At 45.5% G+C, this 25,972-nt stretch overlaps 1 protein-coding gene across 1 annotated transcript; it reads right to left on the minus strand.

Annotated features, from left to right (window-relative positions):
* Window positions 1-5,304: 5,304 nt before the first annotated feature.
* Window positions 5,305-22,901, minus strand: si:ch211-107n13.1 (FAM110_N and FAM110_C domain-containing protein). Its single transcript, XM_021595258.2, has 2 exons — window positions 22,635-22,901; window positions 5,305-9,302 (listed from the first exon to the last, which is right to left on the minus strand). The coding sequence occupies exon 2, from the start codon at window positions 8,533-8,535 to the stop codon at window positions 7,150-7,152; it is 1,386 nt and encodes a 461-aa protein (XP_021450933.1). The 5' UTR covers window positions 8,536-9,302; window positions 22,635-22,901; the 3' UTR covers window positions 5,305-7,149.
* Window positions 22,902-25,972: the final 3,071 nt, after the last annotated feature.

Raw genomic sequence — 25,972 nt, forward strand, 5'->3', positions numbered from 1 at the left:
AGCAGCAGCACGAACAGGTGGACTGGGGACAGCAAGGAGTCATCAGGCCAGGTAGTCCTGAGGCATAAGTGTTGTCATATAAGGTTCCCGTCTTCAAAAAAATCCCTTTTGACTTCACTGTACATTCACAGAGCCGATAAACCCAACACACCCAGGCTACCCCAGGTTAGATCCACGGTTGGTTCCAGCATTGTTTCCACTGACCCACTCCCTACCCTGTATCAATATGCTTTAATCTGCCATGATCCTTGGGTCTTCTCAGTCACAGTAAAAACATCACCGAAACAACATGGAATTAGATGAAATTAGTCAAAATATCAGGCCACTTTTATATGACGTGTTTTGGATGACTAAGTAAACTGTTTGTATTGTACTTTGACTCTTGAGGCTTTCCTGCTGTCACTAATGTCATTATCACCTTCTCACAGCTGACGCAATGCAGCGAGTGTGAGGGGGTGTTACTGAGTCTGAGTGGGACATTTTAACTAAGGAAGTCTGTAGCATACTAAAGTTTCAGAACTCCTGACCGCCACCAAGCCAACACCACCAGCATCTCAATAACCGTCGGTTTCGGTTTCAGTTCAACAAGAACTAGTCAACCCTTGCCCCACAATGGGCTCCGTTGACCTCGCCACCAGACACAGAAAATACAACTCATACAACTCGTCTGCTCTTCCTGCAAGTTTCCACCCGCGCCAACCCATCCCCCCTCCATCCCCCATCGTTGTTGTCTTTCCTGACGTCAATTCGTCTTGTGGAGAGGAGCTAGCCGTGTGTGCTGGTGTCTCCTGGTCAGGTTTCCCACAGGGGCGCACTATACCTCCTCTCCCTGACCCCAGGGAGTGAAGGTCGCATGAGAGAAGGGAGTGAAAAGAGCTGTCTTCTGATTTATGGCCCGGTGGAGCCATTGGATCCCCCTGGTTGCTCCAGCATCCCATGGTTTTTGTTAGGGGAAGGGGCACACTGAAACTGAACCACCACCCACCCCCACTCACACCCCATCTACGGGTTAAGGGTATAAGGTTTCAAACCTCCATAGGGACAGGGTTGGGTATGGGGAACGGGTGGGTGGGTGGGTGTGTTTCTTACTTTCTCTGTAGGTGTACAATGTAAGTAGTTTGGGGTGTTGGAATCAATCTGATCAGGTTTTGGGAGCTACATTATATAACCCTTGGAATATACTGTAGCCTACATCACAGCATGACTCGTCAATCACATAAACCCAGGGACGTGCACAGACCTTTCAGGGGCAGGTGCTCAAAATGAAAAAGCTGACTCACCCAATGACGTGCAGCTCACTTGTAGGCTTGGCCGATGTGCTCGTGCCAAAAGCCTCCCAACGTAATTTTGTTGAAATGTGGAAAAAACGTTGATTCAACCAGTGTTTGCCCACTGGGCTATCTCTCTGTTGTAAACAATGTTTGCACAATAGGTCTATTTGGAAGTTAATCAAATATTGTTTTTTACAGCAGACAGATTAGAGTCCTTTCTTTCAGCCGGGTCCATTTGCTTTCCAACTTGTGTTTTCCAGCAACTTTATTTGAAATATTGTGAAAGGCATGTTTGTCTCCATGCTGTTCACTGACAGATTTTCTGTGCGTTCCCGACTGCTATGCCTTGTTATTGGGTCACTCACAATCCAGAGCTAGGCAATAAAAAATAAAAAGCTATTGATCCTTACAAGCCATGCATGTTTGGATACTGGTCACGCAAATTCTACATAAAGGGCACAGAGGGAGTAAGGTATAACCGGGCTCACGTGAGCTCCGTACAGGGCAGACAAACAGATGGGGTAGGGGTAGGGGTGGGGGTTGGGGTTGGGGTGTGAACTTGACGACGTCACAATGACTTGGGGACAGTGGGTTCAGAACAACAACAACAAAACTGCATACACATTTTTTCTTTATTATACCACCACCCAAAGTGGCACTTAGTGAGTGGGAGGGCAAAGGGGCAGGTGCTGGGGCACAGGTAGACCCCTATCTGTGCACGTGCCAGCATAAATCCCAGATAAATCATTGCAGGAAGTCATCATGTGTTTGAGTTGTTTCTCCCCCCTGTTATGGAGTAGTTTTCCGTCAGTCGGAAGTTTGTCTCAGGTTTGTGTCACCGGGTACTCGGGCCTGAGCTATACCGGACTGTGTGGTCATGTGTCGACCCCTCTGTTCCCAAGCTCTCTGACCGTCTGACCGCAAGGACACACACACACACACACACACACACACACACACACACACACACACACACACACACACACACACACACACACACAACCATTTGAGGCCTCCAACTAACTCCCACCATTAGTTTGTATGTTGTTGTCACTGACTAAGACATCCCTTAGGAAAACGTGCCTCAGGAATGCCTCTGGTCTCTGTGCCATGTGCTAGCACTATCATAGTGATCCTGTGCCCCTGTGCCCCTGTGCCCGTGTGCCTGTGTGTGTGTGTGTGTGTGTGTGTGTGTGTGTGTGTGTGTGTGTGTGTGTGTGTGTGTGTGTGTGTGTGTGTGTGTGTGTGCGTGCGTGCGTGTGTGTGTGTGTGTTTGCATGCTCTGGTGTAAGTGTGTGTGTGTGTGTGTGTGTATGCTCTGGTTTAAGTGTGTGTGTGTGCGCGCGTGTGTTCATCCCTCTTTCCCTATATCGCTCTATGAGTCACGGATCGGGCTTCACTCCAGCGTGCTGGATGGTTGCAGCACGCTGGAGCTGCTGGCCCAGAAGAACTAGGCCAAATTTGACACACTTCACAACCCTTGCTAACCCTGACACACATTTCTATTCAGAGTGCAGGGAGGGAAAACAGAGCAGGAATCGCTATCCAACAGTGCAAGAACACACACAAATAATATCGGCAGCAGTAACATACAGTATGTCTTTTTGAGGGGGGATACTGTACGATGTAAACCTGCCCGAGCAACTTGTGACCATGCCTTGGCGCCCCCCTCGGGTTTGTGCCGTGGGGGAGATCTTCATGGGCTATATGTAGCCTTGTCTCAGGGTAGTAGATTGGTGGTTTGTGGATATCCCTCTAGTGGTGTGGGGGCTGTGCTTTGGCAGAGTGAGTGGGGTTACATCCTGCCTGGTTGGCCCTGTCCGGGGGGGGTATCGTCGGACGGGGCCACAGTGTCTCCTGACCCCTCCTGTCTCAGCCTCCAGTATCTATGCTGCGATAGTTTATGTGTCGGGGGCTAGGGTCTGTCTGTTATCTCTGGTGTTATTCTCCTGTGTTATCCGGTGTCCTGTGTGAATTTAAGTATGCTCCCTCTAATTCTCTCCCTCTCCCTCCCTTCCCGGAGGACCTGAGCCCTAGGACCATGCCCCAGGACTACCTGGCCTGATGACTCCTTGCTGTCCCCAGTCCACCTGGTCGTGCTACTGTTCCAGTTTCAACTGTTCTGCCTGCGGCTATGGAACCCTGACCTGTTCATTGGGCGTGCTACCTTGTCCCTGACCTGCTGTTTTCGACTCGCTCTCTCCACCGCACCTGCTGTCTCGAACTCTGAATGATCGGCTATAAAAAGCCAACTGACATTTACTCCTGAGGTGCTGACCTGTTGCACCCTTTACAACCACTCTGATTATTATTATCTGACCGTGCTGGTCATCTATGAACATTTGAACATCTTGGCCATGTACTGTTATAATCTCCACCCGGCACAGCCAGAAGAGGACTGGTCACCCTTTAGAGCCTGGTTCCTCTCTAGGTTCCTGCATTTCTAGGGAGTTTTTCCTAGCTACCGTGCTTCTACATCTGTATTGCTAGCTGTTTGGGGTTTTAGGCTGCATTTCTGTATAGCATTTTGTGATATCAGCTGATGTAAAAAGGGCTTTATAAATACATTTGATTGATTGATTGATACAGTGTCTATATCAGGACAGCCTCAGTCTCAGCAGGACTTCTGCAGATAGATAGAGACGGGTGCTGGAGACTACATTTTTAGAGGTCTCCCATTTCGAGACAAAAGGGATTTCTGATCTAGCCTGGTCCCAGATCTGCTTGTGTCATCTTCCCAATTCCTATGGTCATTGGCGTGACAATGACCAAAGAAGTTGGCAAGACAGCACAAACAGATCTGGGACCAGGCTACCTCTGAAGCAGTCCTCAAATAAAAAAATGAGGGCAGCTAACAGAAAGGATTTGGTGGTGCTGGGTAAACACATGGAGGTCTGGTCTGGTTCTCTGCAAGGCCCCCTGACGTTTAACGTTAGGAAACACTCACATCAGCATCAAAGCCGTGGATGGTAGATCCCTGCCAGGTTATCGCCTACTTTCCACAGGCCAGCCACATTTTTTTAGAAACCCTTTGATGTCTAACAGGTAGAAACCTTTCATTTGTAGTATTGTACATTTGGAAAAGCAACATTTTGTGGCAGTGTATTTCCATCAATATAACTTGATATCATCCAATTCAAACGGACTGAAACTAGGTGTTTGGTTTGTTTATCCCAGAAAGGAGAGGAGCAACCGAAAACGTGAACATGTGTTAAAAACCTGGTCCTACGAACCAATAACAGGATGTAACAGCAGGCTCTGTAGTCAGCCCTGACTGACACACACAGACAGACAGGATACCTATTGTTCTCCTCAGAGAGAGAGAGAGAGAGAGAGAGAGAGAGAGAGAGAGAGAGAGAGAGAGAGAGAGAGAGAGAGATAGTTGGATGGGAGAAGGGTTTGGAGGAAAGAGCCAGGCAAAGACAGAAAGACAGAGAGAGGGGGAAGAAAGGTAGACAGAGAGAGAATTAGAGAGAGGGAGAGAGAAAGAGATAGGTATACAGGCAGAGAGAGAGAAAAGAGAGAGAGGGAGACAGAAACGGAGAAAAGGAAGCAGTTGTCCATGGACGTCTCAACCTGACCACCCAGACTTAGAGCATCAGGCCACAGTCTCCTTTGTGTTGTCTGTAAACAGGACCTGTTGCAACTCCCTCAGGGTTCTATATGCTCAGGATGCTAAAATTATTACCACAGGCAGCCTCTTGAGCTAATGTGAAAAATGAGATGTCTGTCAAAGGCCAGACAACATCAAAACACTGACTCACTCACTCTTTTCCATCAGACATTCCTAAAACAACTATTTACAGAAGGTTTCTTTCTTCTCAAAAGTAGTTGTTAGCCTACTGTAAACAACAGGTTGCCTGTACCCATGAAATGGTTAGCTAAGTTTGTAAGAATTAAGACTACACTTATGCAATGTTAAAGAGTGGATGAAGTCATCATGTACTGTTTCTGTGAGACAGAAACAGTCCATTATGGTATACAGAAATGTGTGCTGCTTAATGGAGCCAAAAAAACTATAAAAAATGAAACATTTTTGTTGCACAAATATGACTTTATTCTTAAAATGTTCGGTGTACAACATCATACACATTTCTCTTTGGAATAAAAACGGAACCTCTCATATATGGAAAATAGAACATAGATCAAAAAATGTACAGAGCCGTTTTGTAAACATGCAAGAGAACAGTTTTCTCCGAGGAGTTTCCAACACGAGTCCAGTTTAAAGGGGTGGTCCAGTTGGTTTGGGCGCAATGCTACATACAGAGAGAAAATGCTATGGCTCTAAAAGGGGATTGGTTGTTGATTTATTACATAGCCCATCATGTGACCCTCCTCAGGTCCAATATTACTCCACCCAATGCCTCTCTCTGTCTCTCCGGGTCACATTCTAACCCGTACATACCACCTGTGGACCTTCAGTTAATTTTTCAGGGGTATCTCTGGGAGAACTCTGATCAACGTGACATTTTCATTTAGATAAAAGGGGCATCAATGACAGATTGATGAAGTGAGGTAGGATCTATGGCTATTAGAGGTAGAGGGGGAGAGAGGGAGTTCTTACCCCCCTTTACCATCCTCCCTCAGGCCTGGGGTCTCCTGTGGGGGAGAGCCAGATGACCATTGGCCCCAGGGGGAGATGAACCCCAACCCCCACCCTCGAGGGAGTCTGGGGGACTCTGTAAACGTCAGCTCTGTGAAGGTGTCACTCTCAAATACTTGGCAACCTGATAGATCATGGTCCCTTAGACTTTGAACACCTACTAAGGTGAAATCTGTTACATGAAAATAGAAACAAAATAATCTTTGTTTGGTGAGGAATTTAAAATGCCCTTGAAGTTAATATTTTGTGGAAGCGAAGTAAAAAAGCAACTTTATTCCACAAGGAATTGACCAGTTATCCAGTAAAAGAACACTTTATCACACTTTAATTTCTACCTGCAATGGCAACAAGGTAGCTTACACAGTGGCAACAGGGGTGAAGGCAATGCAGAGTTTGCTGCCAGCCAATTACATAGCAGTAGCTGTCAAATAACAATTGTATCACAACTAACGTATCAGTGGTCAGTAGCTGCTGTGTCAGAGTTACCTCTCCTTGGGGTAAGGTTCAGGTGATGTATGATCAAAATAACCGACCCTGCGTCCCTCCTTGTCAAATACCACTGTCCCGGCATTACTGCCTCTAGAGTATTATGCTCAGTGTTTAATGGGTGAGGATTCTCTCTAAAAAGTCCAAGCTGTTTCTCTTTCTCTCTCTCACTCGTTGCCTCTCTCTCACACTTCTCGTCCAGTTCAGTGCATTAACAACCCCACAGGGGTCCCTCGCGTGCCTGTTCCAACGCCTGCGTTTTAAGAAGGAAAAAAAAGAAAAGCTACACACAAACTAAACTGGCACAGTTCGGAATGAGGTACTCACGGTTCACTCCAGTTCAGAAAAAAACCCCTCTGTGGTTTTCCATTCTAAATTATTGATATGTTCGAGAGAAGAGTGTAGGGTTGTGTTGTTGCGCGTCCACGGCACTAAATACAGCCTCATCTGTGCCTGTTCTTTTCTCACTGATGCGCCTTATTGTTGGTTGTAGAGTCAGAGCGGAGCTTAGGGGGGGCTGTCAGTCACTATAGATCCGACAATACCTACTGGTTAGGATAGGGAGTGGGTGGGACAGCCGTATCCAACACAATCACACACTCACTGACAAAACGTATGCAGGGGTAAATGATTCCACTTGAAAATAAGGTGTAGGCCATCCACACCCCTCACACTTCCCATAGGACCTATAAATACAGCATATCAACCTGGGAGAAGACTAAGGATTACGGCACAATAACAAAGTCTCTGTCCTTCAGGGGAACATGTCTTCTTTTAGAGAAGTGGTGTCTAAACAGTGGACTCTTTGGGCCCCTCCTGTGCTGCGTTCTTGCAGCTGTAGAGCCACTTGATGACACGGGCATTCCTCTCGATGATTGACACCCCCGTAGTCAGCTTCTCGGCCACCTCCTCCTGGAAAAGCCCTGCCTCTCCTGAGTGGCGGGAGAATTCGCTGGGCTCCGAGCCACCGCCCCCTCCCCCTATGCTCCTCAGCACCAATGAGAGTGTGTCTACGTCGCTGATCCCACCCAGGAAGTTCTCAGGCCCCAGCCGGTCCACCATGTCCAGGTCCAGCCCGCAGTAGTCAAAGAAATGCTCCTGGTCAGACAACGCCACTGAGCATCGCAGAAGTAGATCTGACTTGGAGCGTTGTAGTCCTGAACGCAACCGCGGTGGTGGTGGTGGCGGCACCCGCTTCCAGATGTCCGCCTCGTTGTCAGTGTGGTCACTTACATCATTGCCCTTGGTGATGCCATTGCCGTTTCTGGTACCATTGGTAGTGCCATTGCTAACACAGCTAACACCATTCTTAGTCCGCTCCGATGTACAGCTGAAGCCAGGGCTGGGAAGCGGTGAGCGCTCGTGGTCTGTCTTACTGGATCTCCGGCTACCTGGCCCTACCTGTCCCCCGTCCACGGTGTCCTTGTCATTGGTCCAAGACATGCGTGAGTCACCATCCCGCGACAAAGCCTTCTCCTCGCTGATCACCATCTTCTGGGTGCCCCCCTCGCCCCCGCCACTCTTCTCCCGCATGGAGCCCTGGAAGAGGCGGCGGACAAAGTTGTACCCCTTTATCTCCATGTTGGAGTTCCCCAATATGATGCCACCACTAGGCAGGATTTTGCACTCTTTCTTCTGCCGGTAGATGACCAGGGAGTCAGGACGCAGCATGCGCTTACCGGTGCTCCTCCTCAGGATGGGGGCACTGTGAGGGGCTACCAGGGGTATGGAGGGTGGAGTCCAGGGGTTTCTGGGGCTGGGTGGGGTCACCTCGTTGGCGTTACTCCTGTTCCGTGCTTCCACATCCACCGACGTCCTCCGATTCTCCTTCCTCGAGTCATCATTCTCGTTCTCATCTCGTACGGTGAGGGGGGCGGTCAGGGTGGTGAAAGGAGCAGAGGATCGGCGGGGTGGCAGTCGTGGTGTGAGGCACCCAGGCACGGTGTGGGGACGACGGTGTGGAGGAGGTGGTGTGCAAGGCACCAGGACTGGCTCCTGTTTGGTGTTAATGACCTGCTGGCTCTTAACATACTTGGCCTTGTCTGCCTCGAGTCTCTCTACAGCGCTGATGGAACGGCCCTGGCCCCCACCCTCCATCTGCCTACGCAGGTAGTCTGGGCCCTTGTTGAGGAGCCTCAGAGGTGAGGGGGATCCTATGGGTGTTAACGGCTTCATGGTGCTCCACCTTTCTGGGTAAAGACATCAAAACAGCAGCCCCAAAATGGCTGCCTTCTCCTGCTGCTAGTTGCCAAAGGTGTTCCCCCTGAATCTATTGTTGTACCTTTCAAGTTCTAGTCTGGTGTGAGCTTTTCAGTAAGCTTTCTGCTTTAGAACTAAAGCATAGCAGCTCCCATCCTCACTCACAGTTCCTGGATCTCTCTACTGAGGAAATAACTAGGTGGCAATTCTGTGACCACAGAGGCCAAGTTTGTTGTGGAGCTTTCTATAGATAGCTTATAGTCTCTTTCTGGGCACTATTGGAGCCCAGACAAATTGATATCTCTATCCAGTATTTACACAGGAATTTGGATAAATGGGCAGGGTGCAGGGAAATCCTGTTGCCATTGGCCAACAGCACTCCCAAATGGGACGTTCTCCTGCCCACAGCGCAGCAGAAATAGCAGGCAGAGTTCACTTTGAAAGGGTTACTATTTTTCACCCCCCCCTTACTTTCTTGTTCTCTCTGTCGGTCTCTCTCTGAGCGATCACTCCTTTTCCATTGATCTTTTCTCTGAAGGTTAAACCTGGGAAATGAGATATAACGGCCACAAATATTTGCTTGGTGAAGGCAGGCAGTCTGAGGGACGCTGGGTCGAGAGATGCCTATTTGTTCGGCCGCCGTCGTGGTTGAGGTGACCTGAGGGTGGGCGGCACCGGGACACTTCTGACGTTGACGGACGGATGAAGGACTTGCCCTTGTCCTCACCTGCACCCACAGTCCCCTGAGAGAAAAACATCAAAAAAGAGAGGTGTTAGCACGGCCTGCTTTTCTCCAGGGCTGCAGAGACGGAGAAACAGAGAGAGACCATATGGCAGAGAGGGACAGTGTTCTCTAAAGCTCACTCTGAGCTCCTTTTGCACTCTGGAATGAGTCCTGTGTCTGCCAGGAAAGAGCTGGGCCAAGCTCCCACGCATGCACTGAGCTGACTGCTATTGGGAATACACAAAACATGCCAATCCAAGTTTTACGAGGAATTGAATATCTTGAAGGCTACAATAGGAATAGGAATCATACTTCTGCATTGATATTCACAGCACCCTGTAGCTGTGAGAGTGTGTCTGTGTGTCTATGTGCTCAAGGGGAAGGAGCTCAACACATCTCCCGAAACGATTTCTCCTCAACATGCAAGGTTGACAGAAAAGAGGCATCGCTCCTAATATAAAATTGCATAACCAGCTGTGATGAGTTGAACCACATTTGCATTCCTAAACGGTTGTACGGATTGCTTCGCTAACGCAAGACCATCAAACCAATACACCTCCAACGCAATAACTCTCTCACAGTTGCGGTGAGGCAGCTTGTTCTCCAAATTAGCGAGCCCCAATGAAAGATACATTCAACTTTAAAACAAAAGTAACTGGAGTTGTTTGAAGTGGTACATATCTCAGTTACATGTTGCATAGAAAGAGAAGTCTGTTATTTTTAGGGGAACGCATTGCGATGACTTGGGAGTAAGGAAGGGAGGGGTTGTCTATAGGTTGTGTGTCTATAACGGGATGGTGTACCTAAACCAAGGAGGGTGCTCTCTATGATTAACCTGTGTGCATGTGTGTGTCAGCACGTGGCAATAAGGCCCTGCCCAGTAAATTAAAATGTTTGTCTGCAGAGTTGGTTTGCAGATTATCCGGCCTTTTGGAGAGCCCACATTCTGTTACTTTTCATATGTAAAAACAGAAGGCCCATTTAAAAAAAAAATCTTTATTTAACTAGGAAAGTCAGTTAAGAGCAAATTCTTATTTCACAATGACGGCCTACCCCTCCTCTAACCTGGACGATGCTGGGCCAATTGTGCACTGCCCTATGGGACTCCCGATTACGTCCGGTTGCGATACAGCACGGGATTGAACCAGGGTCTGTAGTGACACCTCCAGCACTGAGATGCAGTGGCTTAGACCGCTGCACCACTCGGGAGCCTACATAGGCTACCATGTGGGGTATAGCAGTAGAAAGACCTCGTCTGTAAACCCCAGAACTGCAACAAAAACCTGGGGGCACAGGTGGTGACTGTTTTTCATTTACTTTCCTTCAAAAAGTATTAAGAAACTGTCCCAGAGAACCAAACATGCTCCTTCTGCTGTGTGACAGCTGAAGAGTCAGAGTGGTATTGTTCTCAGAGTGGCCTGAGGTGCGATACAAATAAGTCTATTTTGGCACTTAGTTTTTATGAGGCAAAACAATGTGTGACCTCCTGGCAGGAAAAGGATCTATGTCTGTGGTTTTGTGTACACATTGCATAATAGTATAAGGTTAGTATGTTGGTACGGTTCAATAGCAAAGAAACAGAGGCACTTTGCAAACAGCAAGTACTTTCCATAAGGATCCTAGCCCTAATGATCACCAAAACAAACCCTCAAGACTTTAAACTAAGTCCTACGAATTTGTGAAAAAGCTAACTACTGGCAGCATGACATGAAAACGGGGCTTACCTCCCTACCTCTGTCGTTTAAGTTGGCTCACTACCGTTCAACCTCCACACCTAGATGGCCTACTACTATAAATTCCGTCTAGAGAGGAGGGGGGATGGCTACACTTTCCAGATGTCAAGCAGGCAAGGCCCGGGAAAGGTACCCATTGTTTGGAATAAGACAAACATCAACAGGTGTCAGAGGAAAGAGTCTAGACAGGGGTAAAAACAGGGGTAAAAACAGAAAGGGTAACTCTTTATTTGTATGGTCCATCTACAGATGCTCTGCAGACGATCAGTGACCTTTCAACCAACTAACCCAAATTCTAAATCTAACCCTAACATTAGCAGGCAGTTGCCTAGTTTGTTGATAGTTTGACCATCTGTATCTACAGATGGACTATCCAGACCGTCCAATAAAGTGTGACTACAGAAAGTAAGAGGGGATGAAAAATGTAGCGTAACTAAGGGTAACGGTGGTGGAGGTGGTGGGGGCGCCATATTTACTACACACCGTTCTTCCGGAGCATATGTGCTCCATCAGACAGTAGGATTGCCGTTTCAACTGGCAGGATCAGGACACTGGAGCGTAAAGCAAGATTAGTGCCTGGCCTAGGAACTCAAACATGGGGTACTGATGACAGGCAGCCTCTAACCCTCCATGGAAGTGTGAGTTCTTCAATCCAATCTGAATACGAGTTCTATAGAGTTTGTGGCATGGAGTAGATCCTGGTTTTAGTGATGACCAATGGAAGACAAAAACGGGTGACCACAGGATGTTGGAGTCAAGAGTTAAGCAAATAGTAATATTATATGACAAAACAAGGGAGAATGTTCCGTATATGAAAGTATAACTCCAGAGACCATACATCTTTTGAAAACCACTGTCTTTTTACCACTCAGACCAAGTTCAAAAACCGTGTTCCCCGCTGAGATTGACTGTGTTCATTTGAATGTTCTTCTGTTGTTTGAAATGTAAACGTCTTCTGAAGGCATTGTATTCATTGGATGGGACACGAGCCATTTAAAGAGAGCCAGCCAGTCTCTGATAAGAGGTTATCTCTTGCTCTGAGCACTGTGAGTAGTATCACAGAGAATAATTCATAGATCAGTGTGAATCACAACGCTAGCCGTTGGTTGTTTGGGACACTATTTATTACTTACAAGCATAGTCCATGCAGACAGTCGCCCAAATGTAAGTTTGCTCATATTTCTTCTGGACACACATGGTGATTGATAACTGAGAGAAGTAGTAGAAATACACAGGTTTCAAGCCACAGAGTAAGAAAACAGGTTGGATCTGAAAACACAGGGTGAGGTCAGTAGACCAGGTTGACGCTTTCGCACGTGCGCACACATACACCGTGAGAGTGAGGGGGTGATCCCAACCTGGATTTACACACAGACAACAGCCTCCAGTAACTCCATTGACTCTTATGAGACTAATTAGTACCCAGCACCCTTTACCGTGATCCTCCCTCTTTTGAAAAGCGTGTGACGGCCACAGTAGAACGTTTCTCCCATTACACTGCATCGCCCCTGCTCCCGCTCTGGCTTCCCCCTTCTCTCACAATGGGTAAATATGAACCTCTTCTGTACCCCTCTCCTCTCCCTGGCTTTCATACGTCACTGTCCATCTCTCATCTTTTTCTACCCCACTCGCACTCTCTCTCTCTCTCTCTCTCGCTGTAATTGTCTCACTCTCCCCCCCTCTCTCTCCTGCTTTCTTTCTCTCTGTTTTTCCCTCCCACCCTGTCATTTCCCCCCTCTGTCTGCCCCCTCTCTCTCTCTCTCCCTCTCTCTCTCTCCCTCTCTCTCTGTGAAGCTGCTCGCCCGCCTGCAGGGAAGGCTTAACCAGGCGCCCCCATGTAGCCTATAAGAGGAAGCAGATGTTTTGTGTCATGCTGCATCTGGGCCGGACAGACAACTGTCCGGCCCAGTGCGAGCGCGAAAAGGGTCCGACGTTCCGTGATCACCAGGGTCGCATTGCGGTTGTGTGCACAACAAATGGATCCGGCTCACTCAATTTTGCTTTTAATCAATGCTATTATTTGGGATACTTGGTTGATGAGTATGACCCAGGTTAGATAAACCAAAAGCAAAGGTCATGCCTATATGTCTCTCACTCCAGAGCTCAGAGGACAGACCTAATAAAAAAATTTAAAAAATTCAATTGATTGTTAATTTAGCTACTGTTTCAAATACAAATGGTGCTAGAGGTTAACTATATGAGTTAGCAAAGACATTCGACTAGGAAGGGTTAAAGGGCGCTGTTGATTACTCTGGTGGGGAAGATAAGGCTCCAACCCAGAGAGTGTTTGTTTGGTTCATGAGGACTTCCTCGTCTACCCACCAATGAAACAGCTAGAGTCCAGAGGTAACAAAGCATATCCAAAGGAAACCGGCTGTCCTCAGTTTAGAAGGTTAAAACAAGTTCCACTTTGAAATATGCATTCAGAGGGATAAAACACAAGAGAAGAGGTACATCAATTCTCGGAGAGACCCCCTTTGAAGCATTTTAAAAATGTGCTGACCCTCTTTACACCTGTCAAAGAAATGAGGGGCATCTGCTGTGAACTATCTATCAGCAGAAGGGTAATCTCTCAATCTTCACCCCTATATTTTCTGCTTTCTCTTTCTCCTGTATTCCCCTTTTCTTTCTGTCTTTTGAAACACCTGGCTCCTCTCTGTAGGTTGAAACAGGCAGAAGCTGGAAGACCATCACCATTGGACTCCAACTTTATAAAATTGTAACATTTTAACCAGGACCTATTCAGGATTCTCTTGCGGCATCTGTAGATTCTATGGACGCACAACACGCCCAGGTTGACAGCGCCATGTGTGAACATAAAGACGATGACTATTAATGGTCCAAATTAACGGTTCAACCCTGTTCGGTCATTAACCAGCACCACAGAAACATCTCTAGAGGGTATGTTCTGAGGATGGACAGAGAATTGGCTCTTCTAGGGCCGCAGACATTGGATTATTAATGGCTCTAAACAATGGCTCTCTCTGGGTCTGGTAGATAAGAAGGGAAAGACCTGGACCACTCCATCTCATTAGCTGGGGGAGGACAAAAAACAACAACATGACAATAAAAAATAACAGAGATGGAGCCAGGGGGACAAACACCCCTCCACTGGCCCAACAGACAAAGCCAGTGACACACCGTAAATCCAATCACAATTGTGAGGCTTCAAGTGCCATCAGGCCATTAGCTACTTGATGTATGGTTGTGGGGCAGGAGGTGGGGGATGTTGCAGGGTGGGGTGGGGACCTCAGACCCCTCCACTGTCATGCAGGGGGGCATCAGGTCACAAGGGGGACGACTTAAGGGACCGCCACCTCAATAGACCTCCTCCCAACCATAAAATAGATGAGATGGCCACTTAACTCACTGAATGTGGCTCTTTTGTCATTCAAAGTTAATCACTGGAAGACAGTGAGTGGAGAGTCGAAGCCTATAAGTGCGAAATAGAGACAGCCTGTACAGACGAAAGCAATCTGTCCTGCTCTGTATTATTTTATTTTTTTAAATGAACCTTTATTTAACTAGGCGAATCAGTTAAGAACAGATTCTTATTTACAACGACGACAGTGGGTTAACTGCCTTGTTCAGGGGCAGAACAACATATTTTTACCTTGTCAGCTTGGGGATTTGATCCAGCAATCTTTCAGTTACTGGCCCAACCCCCTAACCACTAGGCTACCTGCCGCCCCCTTTACAGTATGTACAGTATGTAAGTCAAATATTTATATTAGCCTATTCAAGGTTGGGAAAGTCCTACAAGTCTTAGGCTAATTACAAAAACCTGAAGTACAGAACGTCGCTTTAAAAAAAAGCGTCCTTGATTAGCTACTCAAAGGACCACACAGACTACGTGATTGTGGCACTGGAGGTGCAAGACTGCCGGCCCTGGTCAACCTCTTATCAGCTCTCACACCCCTGCAAAACTAATAAAGGTTGAAACGGTTGAGATAAGACGGCCAGACTTCCTCGACTATTCTAACTTCTAACTTTTTTTCCGACAGCAGGAGCAGGCACCCCCTCTGGTTGAGCTGATAACCACAGCACACTTGACCTACAGCATGTAACCCAATGACTCAATACGGACTGTTTGTGTGTTACACATTTTAGGCCTAATGCATGGAAAAAGACAATTAAGCATGCGTTTTGCCCACATAGACAATTCCACAGATGCAGAAAAAACATAGCTCTCTTCATTGGCCTTTCAGTATTACATACATTCAGATATCTTTCCATGTAACTTTGATTTGTGGTGAGGGACACGTCCCCCCTGTCCTTAGTGGAAGTTACTGCCATGGATGCACCCCGTGTTCCACTCTGGCACCATCCCCAGCCCCGGACTCCCTAGTAACCCATGCCACATTATAGTGACACCTGATCCACTCTCTGTCTACAGCTCAGTGGTGGAATGTTAAGCCTCTGCTATGACGACTCACGGTTGACGAGTGAACCACTGAAGGGTGAGCTCATACACACGGAAGGAGAACATGTATACTGGGAACCTATCAAGAAAATGTTGGGAAATGTATTACATATTACAATAGTCCTTCTGGTCAGGAACTTGGGGGATGCAGCTGAGGTCAAAAGGGAGATGGGAGAGGTTGGGGGGGGGTGTGCATGCTTGCTTGTGGTTATGTGGGGCCTCCATCCCAGGTCTGGATATGTTGGTGTACATATTCTGAGCAATGACCACCACTATTACACCTATAAATGCCAACATGTCTTTATGTAACTAAACAAAACAAACCCTCTGTCAAATATACTGCTGAATGCTGTATATGAGAAAGAACCCTTTTGAGTAGCAGAGAGCATCCCCCCAAACCTCCCAAATACACCATCCTGGGGTTGTATACACAGTACTGTACACACACATACATCTGGGCACATCCCCTGGAGTGTTAAATTATGAAGGCTGTTCTGCCGGAGTAAGCCCTCATTAAGCTCTCAGCTGGTGTCAAAGCTCTATCTAGAGCTCTTGCTGGAGACGAGCCAGATGTTTGATTTCAACAAGTCGGAAGAATTCGCCCTCTCTGAAGCAGCAAATGCCAGTTTCTAGTGGTTTCATGGGGTTAAAAGAGAGTTTGAGGCATGCGGCCCATTTGCAGAACCCGTAAGGGAATGTCTAACAAGATGAGAGGTTTCATGTCTTTTCTCTTTCTACTTTGTGTCAGTACACAAAATACACTTTGTCAGTGCTGCAGTTGTTCATGTAACCATGTATCGACTTAATAAAAGGCAGACTATTTAGATGCTACATTATATAATAAACAACTAAGTTTAGCACAGCTGGGCATCTTGTGTGTTAGTTCTGTCGAAACGTTGAGGGTGTCTGCATTTGCAGCCTCTTAGCACTCTAAATAGAAAATAACGGGGACCACAAAACATTCTCACAGAAGTCTTACAATGTTGCTGGGATGTTCCCACTAGACCTTTTTCTCTGTAAAAGCATCATCCAAGTGTTGAAGGGGGGAGTCCTCCAGCTATGCCTCCCTCCCCAAACATCAAGTCATCTCCGAACACACTGATACATCCTAGCCAACCACCGTGCCAGAGGGCACCCCCTACCACCCCTCACAGTCTCACACTTTCCATTGATTAGCTATCTGTCCCCGTATGGATGAACCATGGCCTGAATACGATGTACCAACCTACAATGTAGGCTACCAGTCACTTATCACCAACCCACCACCAACGAGACGGCCACAGTTATCAACTGAACGGAAAAACCAATACGACTCGATTAGCTTACATTTCAACTTACCCGGGGGAAAATAGAGAATGTCAGCTAATGTGTTTTTCATATTTCCCTGCGAAAACATGCCACATTTACAGAGGCCCACCAAGCACTGACCACTTACGACTTGCCCTACTTTTTTGTATTTTTCGGATATTTCCGAACCGAATAAAGGAGTCAACCATGGGGAAAACTAGATGAGGCTTAAACCTCTCAAACACAGTCCCGGAACAAGGCCCAGTGTTTTCCTTCCTGTCATATGTACTCTTAGTGTGTCACCTCTACTGAACCTGCCAGCTGTCTTCACTCATTACCCAGTCGTCAGCCTACGTCTCCACAAACAGGCCCCAAGTGCCACAGAAATAGACCCCTCGTTCCTCCTCCTTGCCCTGTCAGAGTCACCAAGACTCCCCATAGTGAGTCGGATGGAATGGATGGCAGTCTCGGAGGCCGTATCCAGCACTGCCGTGTCCTCTTAATTGAAGGGTCCAGACTGTCATGCGTCAGCGACTGAGTGAATATTACTATGGGTGATTCTGATCACTATGGGTGATTCTGATTGGATGTGGCAGAGCCACCGAGGTACCCAGCAGGGCTGTGAACAATTACAGGGATGTGAGAGAGAGAGGAGCTCCCACAGCTGTCACCACGACACAGGGGACCAGTAGGAGATGGAGGGGCGGACCACCTTTCATGATTTAGTTAGCAATGATTCATTATTTATTGGGTTAGGGGCTGATAGAGATGGGTCTATGGATGCTACAGTGGGAGGGTGGTTGAGAATCGTGAAAATTACTAGATTCATAGGTATAATTATCTGATTTGTGCCTCCGATGAAGATTCTGGAGGGGCACTTTTAGCTAATGCACTCTTATAAAAAAGGGTCCCCATAGGAGAACCCTTTTTGGTTCCAGGTAAGAACCCTTTTGGGTTTCATGTAGAACTCTCCGTGGAAAGGGTTTTACATGGACCCCAAAAGGGTTCTACCTGGAACCAAAAGGGTTCTATCTAGAACCAAAAAGGCTTCTTCAAATAGTTATTCTATGGGGACAGCCAAAGAACCATTTTAGGTTCTAGATAGCACCTTTCATTTTTAAGAGTGAAGGGCTGGGAATTGCCAGGGATAGGACATTTATCGGGATTTTCAGGATTCTATATGTATTGTAATTAGATGCTGCGATTTGACTGCGATTCGATGATCCAAACATATTGCTCATCATATATCTGCAGTAGGGGGAGCCATGAGGGATTTGTTTTAATCAGTTATGGAAATAAAATAGCTGAAAACAAATTGGCTCACTATTTAAAAAGGAGATGGAGAACAAGCCATGAAGGAAAAATACAGGAGTTCTGGAACAGGTGCAGCCCAAAACACCAATGTGGTTTTTGAATAAAATAGTTTGTACATGTTGTGGAAATGACTTACTGAAAGAAACTACAATAAATAAGCATCCTCAAGGAAAGATGAAGCCCCTGATGAAACTTTGTGCACAAAGTCCTCTGTTAGGTGCATTTCTAGTTTAGCTTCGGAGGAAGCTAGCTGTCTCAAAAGCACCTCCTCAAACACAACACATTTAAAGGAACAATAAAGTCAAATTATAAGCTCCGATTCTGACAGTTTGTGTGAAGACTGAGGGTGTTTGAAGTCTCACACAGCAGTGATTGTCAAATGTCTCACAACAGCTGCCTCTCATTCTCTCATACACACTCTCTCTCCCTCACATACACACACACACACACACACACACACACACACACACACACACACACACACTCATAGTGCCAGGGGGAAGGTGATGTCACTTACAGGACCCTTTACCCTCTAATTAGGAACCTGAACTTCCCTCCGTAACTAGGGGGCTTCACCTTCTGTAACTAGTGGGCTGTACATGGCAACCATGCAACGGGAAAGGGTTTTGGCAAAAAAAATGTCTTATTTTTATTTTGGAGAGTACAGTATGACTGACACACACAAACCAATGATTTTCATTTGGGGAAATTACTTGATTACAAGACTGGTCTGTGAGAGAAAACATAAAAGTTCAGTGAAAAGTTTCATGAACTTTAAGTGATAAGAAACACATGAGGGGCCTATTGTGAACTAAAACCATGAAAGGCCCTGAGGCTTCCACTATATTGCAGCAGATCAGATTGATGTGGGTCAACACCAATGAGATTATACATGTGGGGAGTCTCAAAAAAGAGTGTAAAGATAAATGACAGAGAGAACTGAAGAATGAGACTGAAATAATGCAGAAATAATAAGAGCATGTGTCCCATAAGTGGCTCAGCCCGGTCCTACACCAGGGCATACATGGGTCAATGGCATACCGCTGGTAAGTTTAAACTGCTATTTGTCAGTCTAGAACGCAATGTGTGTATTTCTACGTAATGTGTGTGTGTGCTGCTGTATGAACACGTGGCTATGCATTCACACACACAAACCTCCAGAAAAGGTCACTGTGGGCAGTGTGACATTTTGGGCCCTGACTCGACCTGCTGCTGCCACCAACACCGCGGGTGATCTGAGCCGTTTAACCCGCGGAGGCCCGGCCCATGTTATATTTAATCTTAGTCATCCTACTGATGTCAGGGCTCCTGTTGGAGGTTGGCTTTGCCTGCTCTCTGCTCTGTTTGTGCCGCTGGGCCTGCCGTAGCAGAGCACAACTTCCTGCCTGTCTGCTCTGGTGGGATCAACTTCAAAGACAGACAACAGCCTTATTACAGCGGCTAAATTAGCAGTGTGTGAACCCACTGCCATAGGTGAAAAATACACTACAGATGTTTACAACTGTTCCATGATGCCAGACTGTTAATTTGCAGGTAGTCAGTCAGATCACTGCTGGTTCCCGCAGACTGAAAGCCATGAGCATAGGAAGAGATGACGCATACTGGTGTTCTCATACATGACAGATCTCAAAGGCCAATTACATCAAGGAACTACACAGTTATCTGTATGATGGGACAAGGTTGTCTATGGGTTATAACCTTCCACAAAACACTGGTGAATGTCCTAAATCTGCCAGGCTCCTGTCCTCACAGCCAACAAAGATCACCTCATCTCCAAAGAGCGACCGGGAATAGAAAATGCCACTGAACGTGAGAGACTACTGCCATGACTGTGTATACAATTGCTGAGGAGTCACATTGAGCTTAACATCACGTTAACTGCATTGTGGTGGGGCAGATCATGTCGGTTCACTAGCGAGGAAGTAAGAGCACATTAGCATCATCACTACTGCATGATATACTAGCATAGCTGTCCATGTCCGCATCTTAAAACATGCAACAGCCTGTCAAAATGGAACAACACCACAAAGCTACCACAGTGCATGATTAAAAAATACCTCTGCTGCTTTTCTTTATAATCGGAAAGGGAAACAGACTGCTCTATGGACACGCGTGCGCACGCACACACACACGCACACACACACAAACACACCACAGCACGTGTGTTTGTGGTTGCAAGACAAAAGAGTGCCCTTTGTTTGGTCCAGAACTCCATGTTATATGGACTGACCTTCAGTGGTATATGCTAGTGACTCCACACTAATAATCTACTATCTCCAAATATCAGAACGAGATGGTGGGGGATGAGTAGAACATGGGCCACACAATGCTCTGGCCCAACCCTAGTCTAAGGGAACTTGAGCATCACCCAAGACTTGACTGTGAGATACAATAGGTTTTGACTTTTATCTGGTAAGATTGCATAAGAACCTTGTTGAAGAACCACTGGTTGTGAGATCTCAGGTAGCGCAGTCTTCTGCCCGATGTCTCACTTTTTAGGGCACTTACTTGGCTCATCAGTGTCTATCTAATATCTTCCCTATAGGTTCATTGCCATTGGCCTAATGTCTAAACCAGGTTAGATTACAACCTGAGGCCACATAAAATGTTGCCATTGCAGGTAAACAGATTGCCACACAATGGCTTCAAGGCAACATACACTGAACAAAAATAGAAATGAAACATGTAAAGTGTTGGTCCCATGTTTCATGAGCTGAAAGAAAAGATCCCAGAAATGTTCCATACGCACAAAAAGCACATTTCTCTCAAATGTTGTGCACAAATTTGTTTACATCCCTGTTAGTGAACATTTCTCCTTTGCCAAGATAATCCATCCATCACAGTTAGTGTGGCATATCAAAAAGCTGATTAAACAGCATGATCATTACACATGTGCACCTTGTGCTGGGGACAATAAAAGGCCACCCTAAAATGTGCAGTTTTGTCACACAACACAATGCCACAGATTTCTCAGGTTTTGAGGGAGTACGCAATTTGCATACTGACTGCAGAAATATCCACCAGAGCTGCTGCCAGAGACTTTAATGTTAATTTCTCTACCATAAGCCACCTCCAATGTCGTTTTAGAGAACTGGTCTCACAAAAACAGACCACGTGTATGGCGTTGTGTGGGCGAGCAGTTTGCTGATGTCAAAGTTGTGAACAGAGTTCCCCATGGTGTTGGTGGGGTTATGATATGGGCATGCATAAACTACGGACAACGAACACAATTGCATTTTATCAATAGTACTTTGAATGCACAAAAACACAGTGACGAGATCCCGAGGCCCATTGTGAGGCCTATTTTTTTTAAAGGTATCTGTGACCAACAGATGCATATCTGTATTCCCAGTCATGTGAAAGCCATAGATTAGGGCCTAATTAATTGATTTAAAATGAATGATTTCCTCATATGAACTGTAACTCAGTAAAAATCTATGGAAACATTGTACTCATTCATGGAAAATTCCAGGACTTTACAACGAGATCAGATGTTTTGAAGCTCATCCATAATTTCTTCTCATGCTTTAGTTTTTATCGGGATGAAAATGTGATGGTCCAAGGTAGTATGCCTCTTGTCCAATCAGCGCGCGGATGTTCAATCTTATCAGGAAGTAATTTTACCCGATCTCACTTTTATCTCGACCGTAGTCACAAGCAGTCGTGAAACGGCAGTCTTAACGACTAGAACAGTTCACGGTCGAGTCAGAGGGGCCTTCCTGTATAGGTTACACGTCATATGATGAATTATAGTGCATGTCAACTTCTCCAACAGCGCTGGCCTCAGAGGCTGACAGTTAAACTTTAAAACGCCATGTAGCACTACACAATCCACTTTATGCGCAAAAATACATTACTGGTGCTTGAAGTTTATATAAGGCATATTACATGTGAGGGTATAGCCTATCCATCTGGAATCACAAACTGACTGGCACACTGCCTAAAATAGATGCACAATTATGCTCATTCAAGAATACCAACAGGCAGTGCACCCGGCTTGAAAGTAGCCTACTTTGCGTTTAGTTATGGTGAGGAATTATGGTGCATAATTTTGTATACTCCCGTTTCCAACATGATAAAACAGGCATAAATAAAATGTTTCTCTCAGTGAGGTATTGCTGACCCGTTAGCAAAATAACCTCTCATCCGAGTAACACACCGCCAAGATGCACTGAATGCACCTTGTCACATTGCCCAGGGTTTAATTGTGGTGTACTTGTTAATCACACGTGTCCAAAGTGCGCTCGGCAATTACCCTTAATATTCAGTAACATATATAATAGTCTACAACAGAGTTATACACAAGCTAAGTCCGAACCTATTCTCCCATTTATTCACATATGATCAGGCATAATTTATTGCATTATTTACAGCTCAGATCATAGTTGATCAAACCGTAAATAATATGGAAGTAATTATTGTTAATGCTCAATGTTGAAGGTTATTAATTCACGACACTGATGGAAAGCACACACAAAACGATGGAGGCTATTTTGTATTTAATTTACCTAGTAATAAGATCTACAGTAGGCTAATAAACGGGCATTATAACTTTGTGCTACCCAATCCGTTTAAAAATACATTTCATGCTCACCTTGTGTTGTGTTGCTCTTCATGCATGTGAAGGTGTCCTATCGTTTCTTTCTGTTCTTTCAACCGCTGGGACGGGACATGGATATGTCCGAGTGGTTATCTGCTCCGCTTCTTGTGTAGCCTAGTTTATTGGGCAGATAGTCGGACTGACAGACCGCTAGTGCTGCACGCTTCTTGTCTGCTCTGCTGCGTCCGCTTCTTGCGCAGACTGCCAGAACACGTAGTTTACGTTGTAGCAGCCGTGCGACTCCGTGGCACAATGGTGAGTGGGCAGGTAGGGCGCTGTGCAAACTGACTCCTGTTCAGCCTTTATGTGGGGGTGGGTGATTGGAGGGGGAGGAGATAGACCTTGATTTCATTTTCAGGGCCAGTCAAGTCTTAATCAGAATCAAGATGTTTAGTTAAAGTACTGTACATACATCATCACCGATGATGGACAGGAGAAAGATGATAGGCTTTACCTTACCTAATGTACAATATTGAAGACAAAACAGAACTTGGTATCAGACATTTTTAGATTTGTATGGCTAAAATAGATTTGTGTATGGATGGGCTACTCATTATACATTAAGTGTTATATTTTTCAGAAAGCTACATGATTCACAATTTGGTACTTTACATGTTTCACTCAATATATTTTTGATTAAAGCCACATCCTTGGGTTTGTGTTGGCTGGGAATCCCAAATTCAAAGATAATTGCAGTCATACAATTTAGGGTGGTAGCAGACTGTCTAGACGGCTTCAGAAGATTATATTAAATTAACAAAAGTCACTTGGGACTGGGACATTTACTAAGCAAACAACAATAAATATATCAAGGGATGTCCCGAATCTCTTGTCTCACTATCTTGAATTAATTTGGGGTTTGAGGTAACTCTCCTCAAAGTACTCCTGTGGTGGATTTTTGTCTATATCTAATGATGATTGGCTTACTAGCTTATAATGTGATTAATTGTTGTATAACAAAAGGCTTGCTGGGATTTAACACTGCACTGTTCTGGACACTCAGATCTGACTGTAGGGGACAGTTAAGATTTAATCCAGGGTGTGGGATAAGAGGTGTGGTTTGCCACAATCTGCAATCATCATTGTTGTTTTTTTCTCTCCTTCTGTGCTAGTGCTCTATCCGTCTGTGCCCGTCCCCCCTTCCTCCCTTTCTCCCCCCAAAAAACAGGCAAAAGTGCCAGACTCCAAAAGGTCGGGTGACCGGGGGGAGGAAAGGAGAGAGATAAAGAAGAGATCCACACATTTCACACACACCTGTTTTTCATTCCTGTGCTCTCGTCACTCTTGACAGGGCGAGTGAGGTAGCACAGCACATTGTAACTGGAAATACTCTGCAGGCAGAGGCGTCATGCCCATAAGGGGCACAGGGGCACATGCCCCCTCAGATTTAGCCTGTTTCAATAAGAAATGTATATATATTGTACAAGTCAAAAGTTTGGACACACCTACTCATTCCATGGTTTTTCTTTATTTTTTAAAACTATTTTCTACATTGTAGAATAATAGTGAAGACATCAAAACTATGAAATAACACATATGGAATCATTTAGTAACCAAATAAGTGTTTAACAAATCAAAATATATTTTATACTTGATGACAGCTTTGCACACTCTTGGCATTCTCTCAACCAGCTTCAGCAGTGGCATATATATATATATACGTAAACTTGCTAGGTGGCTAGTATTATTACAGAGAAACAACAATAACAAAATGAACACATATATACAGTGCCTTGCGAAAGTATTCGGCCCCCTTGAACTTTGCAACCTTTTGCCACATTTCAGGCTTCAAACATAAAGATATAAAACTGTATTTTTTTGTGAAGAATCAACAACAAGTGGGACACAATCATGAAGTGGAACGACATTTATTGGATATTTCAAACTTTTTTAACAAATCAAAAACTGAAAAATTGGGCGTGCAAAATTATTCAGCCCCTTTACTTTCAGTGCAGCAAACTCTCTCCAGAAGTTCAGTGAGGATCTCTGAATGATCCAATGTTGACCTAAATGACTAATGATGATAAATACAATCCACCTGTGTGTAATCAAGTCTCCGTATAAATGCACCTGCACTGTGATAGTCTCAGAGGTCCGTTAAAAGCGCAGAGAGCATCATGAAGAACAAGGAACACACCAGGCAGGTCCGAGATACTGTTGTGAAGAAGTTTAAAGCCGGATTTGGATACAAAAAGATTTCCCAAGCTTTAAACATCCCAAGGAGCACTGTGCAAGCGATAATATTGAAATGGAAGGGGTATCAGACCACTGCAAATCTACCAAGACCTGGCCGTCCCTCTATACTTTCAGCTCATACAAGGAGAAGACTGATCAGAGATGCAGCCAAGAGGCCCATGATCACTCTGGATGAACTGCAGAGATCTACAGCTGAGGTGGGAGACTCTGTCCATAGGACAACAATCAGTCGTATATTGCACAAATCTGGCCTTTATGGAAGAGTGGCAAGAAGAAGCCATTTCTTAAAGATATCCATAAAAAGTGTCATTTAAAGTTTGCCACAAGCCACCTGGAAGAAACACCAAACATGTGGAAGAAGGTGCTCTGGTCAGATGAAACCAGAAAAAACCAAACATTTTTGGCAACAATGCAAAACGTTATGTTTGGCGTAAAAGCAACACAGCTGAACACACCATCCCCACTGTCAAACATGGTGGTGGCAGCATCATGGTTTGGGCCTGCTTTTCTTCAGCAGGGACAGGGAAGATGGTTAAAATTGATGGGAAGATGGATGGAGCCAAATACAGGACCATTCTGGAAGAAAACCAGATGGAGTCTGCAAAAGACCTGAGACTGGGACGGAGATTTGTCTTCCAACAAGACAATGATCCAAAACATAAAGCAAAATCTACAATGGAATGGTTCAAAAATAAACATATCCAGGTGTTAGAATGGCCAAGTCAAAGTCCAGACCTGAATCCAATCGAGAATCTGTGGAAAGAACTGAAAACTGCTGTTCACAAATGCTCTCCATCCAATCTCACTGAGCTCGAGCTGTTTTGCAAGGAGGAATGGGAAAAAATGTCAGTCTCTCGATATGCAAAACTGATAGAGACATACCCCTTCACTTCATGATTGTGTCCCACTTGTTGTTGATTCTTCACAAAAAAATACAGTTTTATATCTTTATGTTTGAAGCCTGAAATGTGGCAAAAGGTCGCAAAGTTCAAGGGGGCCGAATACTTTCGCAAGGCACTGTATATATATATATAAGTTTATGAAGTTGACTTCCCAACCTCATAACCAGCTACCAAGAGCCTTCAGGCTATCAATTAATTTAGAGTCGCTAGCTTGTCTAACAATTTTAGCTGGCA

This window comes from Oncorhynchus mykiss, chromosome 3, assembly GCF_013265735.2.
Source record: "Oncorhynchus mykiss isolate Arlee chromosome 3, USDA_OmykA_1.1, whole genome shotgun sequence".
NCBI classification, from domain to species: domain Eukaryota; kingdom Metazoa; phylum Chordata; class Actinopteri; order Salmoniformes; family Salmonidae; genus Oncorhynchus; species Oncorhynchus mykiss.